The following is a 15,127-nucleotide window of genomic DNA, read 5'->3' as shown; positions in this document are numbered from 1 at the left end:
CACTTCTTCTGTATATATTTTTACATCTATATGGCGCTCCGTATGAAGATATCTGATCTTCCCAAAGAAACGACAAAGTTGTCTTTGAGTGAGTGTGCATCCACTCCTAACGCAATCTACATTTCCAGGCATCCCCGCATATGCCCTAATTATAAGTCAGATGACATTGTCAATTTCTGGGCTAACCCTCTTTGCACGTGGGCTAAGATTCGAAAATGTTTGGTAATGACCACACCCCCACAATTTTCCCTTGGTGAATTACAACAGGGAAAGCATTGGAAGTTACCAAAGATTTTGATATACAAAATAGGATGTTGAAAGCACCAATACACACATGTAACTCCTATTTTAAAAAAAATAGAAACGTATAATAAGAGGTACTGAATGCAACTGCTAGCTCTTTCTCCTGGTGAGGACAGCGTTTACCAGGTGTGGGAACCATCCTACTCATTATCAAGCTCAAAGTGTTCAAATGAAGTATGGGAATATTGAGGGTGTATCTCAAAACAATGCACAGAATGTGAATACTGTAATAAAGATATATTTTATTTCATTTAGAGGAAAGGGGAGTCTGGTGTGAGCGCCTTGGTCTTCTCACAAGGTTGGCTCAAGCAGTGGTGAACAACACTTCTATACACACTAGATACAGCTACCAATACAGTCAGGGATGGAAAGAGGAGAGATTCATTTGGCAATATTATCAAGAACCCTATACATATTGAGTGTTGTGGCCATAAGCAAATTTGGCTTGGTAGTACATTTGGGCAGTGGTAACCTATACCAAATTCAAAATTGAATCATCAGCATTGTTCTCCATGAATTTCAGAGTCATCTTTCCAGGAAAGGGCAGTGGTGCATTGGTAAGCTTTGCTTGGTCTACAGGTATATATTTTGCTTTAATGATAAATCTAGATTACATTTCTTTCAGCACCGCCAAAAAAAGAAATGTCGAGGGAAACACGAACGACACAAAACGTATTACTGTAGGATATTCCAATCGTGCAAAATTTGCTTCTCTTGATAAAGCACTTCTTGACACAGTAATGTTCATTATTCCCAAAAAGATACATTACTGAGACTGAAGCCATTCGTGTCTTAAGGCTATACAGTACAAACACAAAAGAAAGCATTGCAAGAACACTCAATCAGGTCCTCAATTCTTCTGATTATGATTCTTGACATCAAGTGCGGTGATCCGAGTACTTATCTCAGACCGACAATGGAAAAAGTCTATGATTTCCAACAATAAAATCCGAAATTGACTTTACAATCACAGGTACAAATTTCCCAGGTTGCTTACTTCATTTATCCTAAAGATCACTGCGGTCTAAGACTAATTGGAGGTGGTGGTTCCTGAAGAAATGCCAATATTCAAAGTAAATATTCGAGTTAGATGGTAATTCTGTCAACTTGGACGGTTGCCTGGGTTTAGTGGAATGATTGCCATGTTCTGCCGGGGTCTCGGATTCATTCATTGTTGAATCATGTGTCCCTGCCCAACGTCTGGCTCTTGCCGGTCTCTCAGGGTTTTCTTTAGAGCGGAAAGACCAAGAACCCAGAAAACGTTGAATATTTCCAGCCTCCCATAAGATTTCCCCTTTCCAGTCTGAGATGAACTTTGTCAGCTCTTTCCATGTGCAGCAGGACACCGTTGCTGGCAGCTTCTCTTGTCACATCTTGATCTCCCGCAAATGCTGAAATAACTGCATAGTTATTCTGCATTAGGCTGACCTAGAAAGAAGCACAGTGTCAAACTACTAATATAATTGCGTGATAAAAATTGCATATGTTTCCCAAGGATACTGTCAGCCTTCCCAGCTGCCTGCGCGGAGATTTATAAATATTGAATTGCATCGTCCTTACTATAATGAGGCATGTGTAACATAAGTCTATCAACTCTGCTTCATTAAGAACATGCCTTGTGAATAGTCAAATGCTATACAGTGACATTGACTGAATGTTTTCCTCATACACTACACACCAGTATATATTATCTGCCATTAAGATGTTTTACAGTGCCAAGGAATTTGATTGGTGCACATAATGTTCTGTATTATAAATGTATTCTTAGATTACCACAAAAATATCTTTATTGTTTAAGTGGATCCGAACATAAGTATATGCTTTTGAGATGTCTCTAGTATCCCTTTGGACAGAGAACAGCATGTTGTACTGACAAGGGTGAAGTGTAACAAGGCTTGTTACATTGACTAGGGGATAACTAGTAGCTGTAATATTTTTCTTTAAATTGCAGTGAGATCTCATCACCCACCTGAATGGTTTGTCTGTTGTAGACCTTGACCACATGGAAACTGAAGCTATATATGCCTTTTCGTGGTGCCACAAAAGCGCTGGATACTAGATCAAAATGGTTGCCTACATTAACCAATACCTGGGGAAGAAAAGACAGGAGTAGTCATTAATGCACGAAATAGTGCAATCTTGTCACAGTGTATCTGTTGTTTGAACATGGCTTGCAACAAAATTGTGAGGATCGACTTTTTTTAGTTTGGCATTACAATAACGTAGTTTTTAAAAAAAAGACAGACACACACTTGACTGTATTAAGTAAAACTGTGTGAATATGTAGCGTTTTACAGATGAGTGCAAAAACAACAGGACTGCAAGAAAGCATTTTGCGACCTTAATCGAAGAAAAATGTCGACATCCGTAACCCCAGGCTTAAGGTAAAATGATCATGCATGTAGGTCCTATATGATACATCTGAGTCTGGTATTTTCCAAGCAACTCCCTTGCCTAATTGCCCTAAAGCAGGCCTCATTGGAGACACATAACATAGTGGCGCACACACAGATACATGCCACACACACACACACAATGAGTGTACAACCTCTACACTTGATTGCAGAAACATTGAACTGTGTACATTGACAAGTGTTACATAAGTAGCAAGGTGTTGAGAACCAAGTCATGCAAAGGATGTTGCACATATGATCATGTCATACACCGGATAAAACTACAAATTTCAGTCATGCTGAGTAATTGAGTGAAACGTTTGGTTAGAAGGTAACATTGTTTTATCAATGGTCTAACCCCGACTAGCAAATGCTACTGTGTGAACCACATATTTACGTGTGGCACTATCAATTCTTGCTCTCTTTCATTGAGCTCGCCAAAAAACATGACAATAGTGGTGAATATCAAAAATGTGGGGAAGAGTGTGAAAAATATTACACGCATCGGCATTGTGGTTAATGTAGCGCTATCAACTGCTGACGTGTTCACAGTAGTTGGTCTCGCGTGAAATCTGAAATCCCATTGCTGTGCACATTAAGCGCCAAATAATCATAAAGGGGGGTATCAGGGTTGCATAAGAGGACAAAAAAGACAAGTGTCATTGCAGGTAATGTCGCCCTCACAGAGAAGTTTCGAATGGATAGCTTGCGTTTGATTACGGTTTGGAGGCCAGATTCAGTTTCCGGAGGATGTTGCCTACATTTTTAAAGAACACATGTAATGTGTCAGTCAGCCTGTCATATGAGAACACTGAGTCTGAACCTGATGTGTCAGAACACATGCGATTAAACTATTTTTATAACTATTATGCAAAGGCCACTTTAGCTACCGAGATGTTATAAAATAACTACACGATAGCGGGGTAGCTGCTTTATATCTATCACTACACAGCAGACAGCTCAGAATCGAAAAATACATTATTGTACGATTTTTCAATCTATGTCTGGAGTGCATGTGTTAACATTTACTCCAAATTAATTTTCATTGCTGGCATGCAACATAAAAAAACTATTTTGCCAAAGATGCCACTTTATTATTATTATTTTTTTGGGGGGATAAAAAAAATGATGTTAAAAATGAAAGTCAGAAAGGCAGTGAAAATCACCACTGTCTTCAAGCTGTCAGTTTCTAGTCATAATTATCCTTGCTCACCTTGTCTCTCGTTTCTGTGAGAGTAAGCAGCACACTGAAGTGGTCCTAAGGCTGCCTAACGGGCTCCAGCGAAATAACCTGACATACAATTTGCATGTGGTTGAAACTGTTCATTTTGTATGTATTCTAACTGCCTAGATGTAAGTGAGTCTCAAATAATAATTCATCGTTTTAAATGGGATATGTGACAGTGTTGTAATGCAAAATGATGCCCCCCCCCCCTGAAGAATGAGACATGCCCCCCACCTCCACTGAATGGGGAGATGATGTGGCTTAACGGCTAGAGTGGCTGATTTCAATGCTGGGGAACCAGGTTTGAGTCTTGCGGGAGGCTGAAACATCCTGTGATTCTGAGCAAATCACTTAATCTCCCCGTGACCAAAAATAAAATGAATGAACCCATCTGTAATGCAACTGGTGCTCAGCCGCAGTCCGTGGAGGGAGTTCCAGTGGGGCAGGCGGGGTGGGGGAGGGGCAAGGTGGGGGGTGATAAACACCGGAATATGGATGATTGCAGGTAAGTAACCAATTAAATTAATAAAACGAATTTCGTTCTGTGCCCTGCATCGCATTCTGAGATGCAGGGCACAGAACGAAATTCGTTTTTTAAATGTAATTGGTTACTTACCTGCAATCATCCATATTCCGGAGTTTATCACCCCCCACCCTGCCCTTCCCCCGCCCGCCTGCCCCACCGGAACTCCCTCCACGGACCGCGGCTGCTGGTGCTCATGTAAAGCGCTCTGATACCTTTGGGTCGATTTTGTGCTATATAACTCCCCCCCCCCCCAAAAAAAAATGTTAATATGGGTCACCTGAGTCTCACATATCTCACAGATATTCATTTGCCTTGGGCTGAACGGGCCCCCCATGAAGGTTTGGGAGACCCCTTGAAAGGTTGCCCTGCCCGCTCCACAGGGGCTGCAGGTTCCTTTGTTATACCCTGATACGTGAACATCTCAACTATTGTAAGTCATGCAAGTTACTCCTATTCGAATCATTCATTCTTTTGTCATCAACGTGCCCTGAAACCATACTGATTGCTTCATGAAGTCTTACATTGTTAATTTCCCATGGCATGACTGAAATATTAACTGGTCACACACAACACATGCCTAGTGCCTAGGGAATAAAAGGAGGGGGGGTAGGAAGACATGTAAATGAAAATTATAGATATGCATGCATGTAAATGCATTTTAAAGCCAGGAAATCTGAAATGTAATTACAACAATTTCTTCCATCTCAAAAAAAAAATAGGAGTCCAACTATTGATTGTGGCATTGTATGGCTATTTCTGCACTTGTGTATTGGAGGAAGCGTTGCCCTAACTGGTTAATAACATTCGAGAGCAATGCGTATTTTAGGGTAGTGGTTTAAACTTCGAAGCCCAAGAAATATTATTTCATTAATCATCTTCAGCGCCATTGTCTTTATGCTGGAAGCATTGACCGAAAAACAAAAGGCAGAGTAAGCTTAGAAGGAATCTAGCTTGTGCTGTGCTTTTTCGACCTACTGCACAGAGGTGCCCTCGTCTCACAACCGTTTTCTACTTACAATTACAAAAACGGAGAAGTAGATACAGTAAAAAATGAAAACAATATGTTAAATGTTCATAGATTTTTGCGTGCTCACCTTTTTCATTGTTATGCTTCTGGGTGAGTCATTGGTGTGCGCACCTTGATAGGTCGTGCAATTAAACAAAAACATTTCTATCTGCTAGGGTAGTTAATTCGAGAAAAATATGTTTTTTTTCTATTTTACTTCGTTGTGCAAATACACTGTTTGCTATCCATTGTCCCAAAAATAGTGACAACCCCCCTTTGAAGCGCTAATGTCATTGGAATACAAGAAACTGTAAAAGTACAAAAAATCCTAGACATGAAGAGATGGATTTGTACCAATGTAAAGTTTACCAGTGCGACCCCAAAACTAGCAGTGCCAAGTACAGTGCTGCACCAGCGATGCACTGAAGCAATGCAGAACATTTCTCGGTTGCATTTAATTACTTGGTCTATTTCAATGAAACACTGTTTACAAATCCTCTAGTTCAAAATTACCAAGTGAAGTACAACATCCGAGCCAGGTGTCAAATCTAGCAAGATTCTGCACTATTTTTCCAACTAGTTCTGAAGCAAAATGTAAAAGTCCTTTAAATACGGACGGCGGTGAAATATTTTCACATGCTGAGGATGGGATGTAAATAGGAAACATTCGTTTTAAAGTCCTTCATTGGGACAAGAGTTTCAGCTCTAAGCCCTAAATTGAAGAAAACAAATGTTGTGAACCCTTAAGTTGACATATCTCTAATTCGAATAGCCTATATGCACCTAGAGCCAGTTCCACAAGTCTCCTTTTAGTCTAAGGGCTGAATAATAAAAACTGATTTATTATGACCAAGAATTATACAAAACATCGAATGGGATGGATGCATTGCATGGCTGCCTTTACAGAAGGTTATGCTGCAGCAACCTTTAAAGGGCTGACAGGCTAAGACAGGAAACACAGACAGTGTGAAAGCAAACACACACAAATCCCTCATGTCCTTATCCAAGCTCCTGGGAGATAGCACATTCACTGGTTGAAACAGAAGAGGGCATCGCTAATTGGTGTTTCTTTCTACTTATATCTTGAAAGATGTGCTTTTTTTTACTTAGAGTTTACCCCCAAATGTGATTTGCAATTTTTTTTAAAAAGGTATACTCCATCTCCATCTTCGATTTATGCTTCAATTACGCATGCCTTTTTGTGTCAGTCCATGGCCTCAATTGCTTTGCCCTTTCTGTTTTATTGAGAGTTGTAGAAGGACCTATGCTGTGGTCTTTGTCACAAGTTTTAAGAATTGTTGCACATTTAAATGTAAAACAGCACAGAATTGCAAACCAAAACATCTGCCCACGCCCCTTGAAATAGTTCATCTTTCACATTCATGCTATCGGGGTCTGTAGCACCTGCTTACGTATGGATGAACTTGGTGGCATTGTTTCTATTGCAATGGTATATTCACAGGAGGATTTACTCTCCATCATCCAAAATCTACTCTAACAAATAAGCATTGGCAAAGCCAACAGGTTTGGCCCTCAGCGGTGCACTGGCTATTTATTTATTTTTATAAAAAGCATAGGCTACAAGATAAAATACATTTTAAAAAACATGCAGCCACCTAAACATGGATGCCATGTGATCACAAGTAAAATTATAAAAATCCACCAAGGTGGTGGCTTTACAAGTGATTTTTTGATATAAAAAGCCTTTCAGTCATGCCACACATATTGTTATATTATTATCTGTAAACTAGACAAGAATAACTCACCACACAAACCAAGCACTCAAATTACAGGCAGACACTAAGAAAGAGCATCACTTAAACACTTTATTACAGCAACTTTAAAAAAGAGACCAAAAATAAATTGCCATCTAAGTGGGCTCCCAAAGTTCAGATAAAATACATAGCCAGTGATATAAGATAAAATAATTAATAAATAAAAAGTCAAAATTAAAGCACACTTTGAACCAGTTTTATCACTGAAGAGAAAGGAACTATTTCAGGTGGATGTGAACAATATGCAAGGGCCTTATGCAGTCACTCAAAGAGAAGGGAGCGAAAGGGTAAAGTGGGCGTATCCATTGCCCCATGCAATATACTGCAGTTGGCTAGAAATAAAATGTAAAAGACAATTTAACAGCCCAATGGATACAGCCAACTGACAAAAAGCTTCTCTCTACATGAATATTATGTATGATTTAAAGCTGTCTCAAAGACCAGGCTTAAGAACAGGCCCATTCGGTCTTCTTTGTCTTAAAAAATCCTAAATGTAAGAGCAAGGTTACTTTGAAATAGACTAATCCCATCCGCCTTCCCATTATGTCTCATTAGCTTCACAACAGCCATGGATTGCACCTGCATGTCCTCCCAATCCTTTGGAAGTGCAGGGTATCAGACATAAATAAACCTATTTTACTCACCAGGAAGATGGCGGACCTGACAAAGGCGTTTAACAGACCCTGAGCACATTCCATATCACTCTGGAGATACTGGTCTACACCGCAACCCCCTCCGGGCGACAGTTGCCAGACAGTGCCGCGCCACCCTCTCCCCTTGTTCACACGAAGGAACAGAATAACACAAAAGATCACTCTTTTACACTCTGGTCTTTCAGATCACCAAGAGAACCCTTACTCTGATCTGAGGGTGCTTCTGTTGTAAAGGTCCACCACAGAACCCTCCTATCACGTTATCATAAAATCTCTAATGAACAAGGGGGAGTCAGCATGCATGCAAAAAACAACACCATGTGCCCCTCACATGCATGATCAGAATTAAAATGTGGGGCTTTATAGGACACCAGGCACTTACACGACGCTTACCAGAGTGCAAGTTTAACCTAAAAATCCATCCCTCTAAAGAGAAGGCCCTTCACTGCCATGTCTGTTGGTTGCCCAGATTTCTACCGCTATGAGATATAGTGCGCCTTTCACCAGGCCGTGTGTGGCTGTTGTGTCCTCAAATATCCCATCCGATAGCTTCTCCCTCCCTTCCCCCCCCCAAAAGCACCAGATTTTTCAGAGTCAACAAACCTTTTAAAGAGGTCACTACCACAATCCGCTCCTCAAAATGTCCGCCAGTTCCCTGTACAGAAGCCCCAGGTACGTATATTGCAAACAGGGTATGTGTTTGATTGCTGGGGAAGAGCCCACTGCAGCCCCCGGGGGTGTCCCCTATATCACAGCATCAAGGCATAGCATCTTTCCTAGGGGTCCCCTATAACAGGGCCCCATTAGCCAAATGCCTTGCTGATGTGTCCCTATAACAAACACCACGCAGCTCTCATTGGGTTTCTCCGATAACAAAGCCTCACTACACTACTGCTCTGTTGAAGTAGCCTCATAACAGGCCTCATTGCATTGCAACTCACTGCACAGAAGCACCTGGTATACTGCCAACGGAGTGTGTGTTCAACTGCTATGGAAGAGCCCACTGCAATACAGCCATCCCATGTGTCCACTGTGATACAGCCCTTCTGCGTAGCAGCTCTCCAGGGGGTCTCATTTAACCTACTGCCCCGCTGAAGCCTCCCCATAACAGATCCCACTGGAGTGCCGCTCTTCCGTGACGCACCCTGTAACACAACCCTATAACACTACTGGTTTGCTGAAGTAGCCTCTTAAGTGACTTCACTACACTGAAGCTCACATATGGTTTCCCTGGAGCTATACCCCATTACACTACTGCTCTGCTGCAGTGGCCTCATGACAGACCCCCATGAACGGCAGCTCTTCTGTGTTGTCTCCTGCAACAGAACCCCATTAGATTACTGCTTTCGGGGTGCCATTTGTCAGAGCACCAGGGCCCTGCAAGTTCTGTGTGTCTGGCCCCGACAGAGTCCCAAGACCTTGCACTTGTTCTGGCTGTTTCCTGCTAAAGGTGCCTGGACATTGCTGCTCTCACTCGGTGGTCCTACCCCTTTTCACAGTAGAGTGGGCCAAGTGACGTAGCTTGGTCAGTAAGATTGGGGGGTCAGAATTCCCAACAATCACGGTGGCATATCTGCTTAACATACATCATCTGAGAAGCAGGGCAGGCAGGGGGCTTAAGGGGCAGTGGAAAGAGAGAGCAGTGTGGATTGTTAGTGGTACTTAGAACAAAATATTTTTTTAAATAACCAACATTTTTTAAGAACTTCAGGAGAGAGAGATCGAGGGTGTTCGAATGTGTACTTGTTTTAGTCTTTGTATGCATGTAAAAGTCCTAGGCGAAATACCAAAGACACCTCATCATACCTGACTAAAAAAGGACCTGCTCCCAACCATTTAATACAGAATACATTTATTAGGGGGGTAACACCCCAAACACCCCCTGAAGCTACGCCCCTGACTGGGCCCCTACTCAAGGTGACGCCGAGCCTACCGCAGTGCATTGCGGCTCGCCTAGTCCCTACAAAAGGCCTCAGTACCCTGCAGGTCTCTGCCATTGACCACAGAACATAGCCCCTGTACACTACAGCGGTCTACTGGTGGCTCCTGGGAGACAGTGCCTGTAGCCAGCAGTCCTTCCAGGGTGCTCCTGTGATAAAGTTACACTGCCATGGTGAATTTACCAGGTGGCTCCTGTAACTGAGTCACAGTATGGTACAGTTTTCACTGGGTGGTCATTGTAACACAGCCAACGTACACTACAGCTTTCCACATACGATCCCTATCAGAGAATCTCAGACCCTACTGTTTTCCATGCCTTACTCCTGTAAACAATCGTCTCACACAACAATCTCTTGGGGTGTGGCCCTGTAACTGTGTCCCAGCGTGATTCAGCTTTCGCTGATTTTCCCTGTAACACGGCAACAGTACACTACATCTTTCCCTGTACGATACCTGTCTGCAAGCCTCTGACCCTGCTGTTCTCCATGTCTTACACCTGTAAACATCTCACATCTAGGCGTCTCCCCGGGAGTGGCCCCTGTAACAATTCCCCAGCGTCGTGCAGCTTTCCCTGAGTTTACATGTAATACAACAACGGGACACTACAGCTTTCTCTGTACGAGCCCTGTGAGAAATCCTCAAACCCCGCAGTTCTGCATGTCTTAATGTATGCACACACATGAACTCACACCCTGCAACCCATCGGACGCAGCCCCTGTAACAACAATGTCCCAGCGACATGCGCCTTTCCCTGCGTTCACATGTAGCACAGCCACAGTACGTTGTAGCTTTCTGGGTGTACCTGTTTCAGAAACTCAAACCGGCTGTTAACTGCTTGTGATGTAAACCAGCCCTTGCACCCAGCAGTCTTCCGAAGAGTGGCCCCTTTGAAAGTGCCCCAGTGTCATGCACCTTTCACGAGATTGACACATACATGCTTTGCAACTCTCTCTACCGCTGTTCTAAGTGTGACGCACCTGTAAAACAGCCCTCGGGCCCTTTGGACTCTGTGACAGCCACGGTAGTATGCAGCTTCCCTGGAGGGACGCATTTTATAGGGCCACAGTAGGCTACTATGCTCCGCCTGTAGCGCCTGTAAAGAGTTCCTGTACTCAGCAGTTCTCCGGGCGCAGCCCCGCGACAGTGCCCCAGTGTCCCGAAGTTTGCCTATAGGGTAGCAACTCTCTCGGGAGGACCCTGCCCTGCCCCACAACATCCCCGCGCCGAGTGCAGCCCCTCACCTGGTCGAAGTAGATGGTCATGGTCCGGTTGCTCATCTCGGAGGGCTCGTGGTTCGTGCTGCGGATGGCCGAAAAGGCCACCTTGGCGCTGCCGGAGCGCACGGAGATCCCCAGGGAGGAGGTGACGGCGCCATCAGAGGACGGGCTCGAGTCGCAGACCACCAGGCACTTGCCCTCCAGGACGATGGGCTCCGTGTCGTTCTGAGCGAGAAGGGCGGCGGGGGCGCCGAGGAGGACCAGCAGCGCCAGCAGCAGCCCGGGCAGCCCGGGCAGCGCGCCTCCGCAGCAGCAGCGCCAGCTCGGGGTCCGCGCAGCCTCCGCGGAGCCGCTCTCTGGCGCAGGCATCCTTCCCTCGGCCGGCGCTCTGCCGGACCCGAGCTCCTCGGAGCGGGGGCGACTCTCTCCCCGTGGACGGCGCTCCTCCAGGCGGGCAATCCTCAGACCGAGAGGCGGGCAGAACCTGTGGGAGAAAAGAAGGGGCATCAGATCGCTGCTGCCACAAACGGTGTTACAGTGTCAAGAGGCACTTTGGTTATGACTATCGACCACACCACAAACGTCAGCGGACCCCATTCCGAATAGCCCCACTTTTTTAACATACCGGAAATTTTATAGGTGGGGAAAACGAACACAAATTCCTTTAGCAACGATCCAAAAGCTTACAGTTTTCTAAATCATCCCTATGCGAAACTAAAAGTTTAAAAGAGAAATGCCCCGGTCATCGCTATACAAAGTTTACATTTACGTGACAAAAGTATAGGTGTATCAGTGTCTGCTTATATCTACGTCTAAACGCAGTACCGAAAATATATTCCCAGATAGCGCTTTCCTGTACAAAAGTCCACACACGCTGGTGTACATTTATTGGACGTGTGTTCGTGCTCCTGTAGTAATCCATGAAACATGCACATATAAAGAGTTGTAAACGAATCGCGTGCAATCAAAGCAGCACCTCTGTAAACCGTTCTGGGTGTACAAATATCCCTCAGAAGCGTGTCAGTCACCGGTAAGGAGACTTTAATTCGACGCCTTTTTAGTCCGGGATTACCTGATTTAAGACGAGAGGTCGAAGTAAAAGAAATGCAAACTCTTTTCGTTTGGATATTTATTCTTGGGCTAACCAAAAATGGTATGCCAGTTAGTTTAAGAGTCTCAAGCCCCATAGAACACTCCCTGCCCTGCGTACAATACACACACTTGTACATCACACTTGTATAGCAGGCGGTAGAAGACGGGTACCTATAACAAACTGATACAACAAGCTGTTTAACACGCTTGCATAGACGACTGGTGTAACACATTGGTTCACAAACTCTTGGACCACACTTAAAATCAGACTGCACAGAACTCTGATGTAGCACACTCCTACAATAAACTATATACACTGCTGTAGGGTTGTCCTATAACAACGCACGACTGTAGCAGACAGGTGTATAACACAGTGATCTAAAACACGTTTATAACACATTAGTGGAACGCTATGATGTATGTATGCCGGTATTTAGGTGTGTGTGTGCACACGCCTGCACTGATAAAACACAGTGCAATAACACACCTGCATAACACACTAGTATCACATAAGAGCATAACACATCGTTATAGCACACCTGTACATCACAACGCTACATTAAAATAACACAATACTATAGCGAACAGGTACAGCACTCTGGAATAATACTGATATAAACACTGATATACCTCTAAAATATAACAGCCTTATATAACACACTGATATAGCATAGTGATATAACGAAGCGTAACGCCACAATTCGCCTGGTCTCTCGTAAACAGAAGGCAGCACATTCCCCGTTCGCGTCTTTGCCAACATCTGTATAGAATGTATCTCACACACCCGAAGAACGGGCGCTGTCTCAATGAGCTCGTTTACCTTGAGCGCCTAGAAAGTTTCGTGACTCCTTCAGGAACGGCGGGAGCGCACACCTAATGCCACCCAGCGCTCGTCTGACCCAGCTCGGAGGGCTGCCGGACGGCCGCGGAGCCCCGTGCCTGCTCAACTCGAACTTCGCTTAGACGCGAACAAAAGCGCAAGACAATGAAGGGACGGGACACTCCCAGAGGTGACAGCAGACGTCCGCAGCGCCCCCCTCTCCCGCATCCTGCCCTGTCACACGGCGCCCACCGACAGGGCACCTGCTCTGCAGCTCCCTGCCAGCGCGGGCCACCGAGGGTCCTTTCCACGTGCCCACGAGTGCATGCCAGCTGACATGCTGCATCAGCACGGCTGCACACGCATGCCGCGGGCAGCACAAACAAAGCCGGCTGCAAACCACTGACCTTTGCAGCCGAGCCCCGCGGCCTCAAACCCCCCAGCTCGGGAACGGCTCTCCTTCTGGGAAATCACTCATCACTAATAAAGTTCCGCGCCAAGTTGCATTTTAACCCATTCCCGGGGTCACTTAACTCTGATTTCCAGGGACACATTACAAGCTAATTAATTATACAGTTCAATCAATTAGGCGATATGAGAGATGAAAGAAAAGCTTCTTAGCAGCAAACCTTCTCCGCCGCTGGCACTGCTTGTCCAGCCTGCCCCGGCGCTCTGCCTCGCCCCTTGCCCCTGAAGCACCAGCCTGTGAATGTGCCCCTGTGCTGAGATGTGCAGCGTTAACGCCCGAGTGACGCGCGGGGATCCTGCCTGAGCCAACAAGCGCAGAACAAGGGCTCGTTACCTGGGAGGTCCATGCTGGGAGAGCGGGGGGACCAGGTAGCGACGTGCGAACTCGGATCGTTGTAGGAGCTGAACAAAGCGTGTGCTGGCGGAAAGGAAATGTGAGCAGGAGTCGTCTCAATCTCTCCCGCCCATCGCAAACTCTCTCTCTCTCTTCCCTCCTCCCGCGCTTTTCACCTATGCTTTTCCCATTCCCCCCTGCTGCCTCTCCATGTCTCAGTCTTCCTCTCGCCTTGATTGTCTCATCGCTCTCTCTTTCGCCCTTCGCAGTCTCTCCCTCTCTCTTTTTCCCACGTCTATCTTCGCTTTACCCCCACTTCTGCTTCTCCCCTCTTACTTCCCTTCAACTGTTCTTCCAGCCCTCTTTCACCCCCTCTTCTAAGTTGTCAACGTCTTCCTGTTTCTTATCACTGATATCCACTTCTACACTCTTTTCGAATCACCCCGCTCTCTTCTTCCAGTTACGTGTTGTTTCTCCCCGTTCTTTTCTCTCCTTTCCTATCCATAACGCCTCACTCTATATCTCGCATTCCTATTTTCTTCTCCCTCTTCTTTTAACCCTCTCCTTAATTCCTTTTCTCTTCTTTTTCACCTTTTCGTCCTCTTTTCTTCCCATTCTCTCTCGCTCTTCATCTCATCTCTTCTACATCTCTTTCCCTCCGCAACCCTTCTCCTTTCCTGTTCTCCGTTCGAACCTTGTGCATTCTCAACTTCTCGGACAAGCGGTCTCTCTCTTCTGCTCTGTAACGTTCAAAGTACCCTCATCTTTTTACTTCAACCTAATTTACAATGTCTAAGGGCCATATTATCAAGAAAGAGCGATATGTTATCGCCGCTTTCATCGGCAGGAAACTGCCGCTAAAGCGGCGATAATGGGCTTATGCCCTTGTGAATTTCCACAGAAGCCCAGGTTAACACTAGAACCTGGGCTTCTATGTGAATTCACAAGAGCATATTAGCAAGCCCATTATCGCCGCTTTAGCAGCAGTTTCCTGCCGATAAAAGAGGTGAGAATGTATCGCCCTTTCTTGATAATATGGCCCTAAATTCTTAACCCACCTGGCGTTTGGCCATTATGATATTTAACTGATTGAGTAAATATGACACCCACACAATGAGGGGCAAATTTAAGACGACTGGCGCATCCCTGAATATCAGCAGGGATGCACCAATAAAGATGGGACATGCAGAAATACCCTTGCGCCACCACGGATGCGTCACATTCACAATGCGACACACCGTGGAGCAAGGATAGCGAGAAGCATGTCGCATCTTCTGGAGTAAGGGTAGCGCATTGCTAGAGTCGTGTCGCAAGTGCGACGCAACTCCAGCAATGCTCAAGGGCGCCCCATGCCTAACATGCTGCATCACTCCT

At 45.1% G+C, this 15,127-nt stretch overlaps 1 protein-coding gene across 3 annotated transcripts; it reads right to left on the bottom strand.

Annotated features, from left to right (window-relative positions):
* Window positions 1-521: 521 nt before the first annotated feature.
* LOC147723085 (cerebellin-2-like) lies at window positions 522-13,996 on the bottom strand. 3 transcript variants are annotated; one of them, XM_086965438.1, is made up of 4 exons: window positions 13,754-13,996; window positions 11,064-11,523; window positions 2,273-2,392; window positions 522-1,731 (listed from the first exon to the last, which is right to left on the bottom strand). In XM_086965438.1, the coding sequence occupies exons 2-4, from the start codon at window positions 11,406-11,408 to the stop codon at window positions 1,534-1,536; spliced, it is 663 nt and encodes a 220-aa protein (XP_086821564.1). In that variant the 5' UTR covers window positions 11,409-11,523; window positions 13,754-13,996; the 3' UTR covers window positions 522-1,533. The 3 variants fall into 3 exon arrangements, with proteins under 3 accessions (XP_086821564.1, XP_086821565.1, XP_086821566.1); XM_086965439.1 differs by having other exon boundaries at window positions 13,581-13,812; XM_086965440.1 differs by lacking the exon at window positions 13,754-13,996 and adding an exon at window positions 12,952-13,069.
* Between the last annotated feature and the right edge of the window lie 1,131 nt (window positions 13,997-15,127).

The sequence above is a fragment of the Lissotriton vulgaris genome, chromosome 4_1 (genome assembly GCF_964263255.1).
Source record: "Lissotriton vulgaris chromosome 4_1, aLisVul1.2, whole genome shotgun sequence".
NCBI lineage: Eukaryota > Metazoa > Chordata > Amphibia > Caudata > Salamandridae > Lissotriton > Lissotriton vulgaris.
This window is presented reverse-complemented; position numbering and strand designations above follow the sequence as displayed.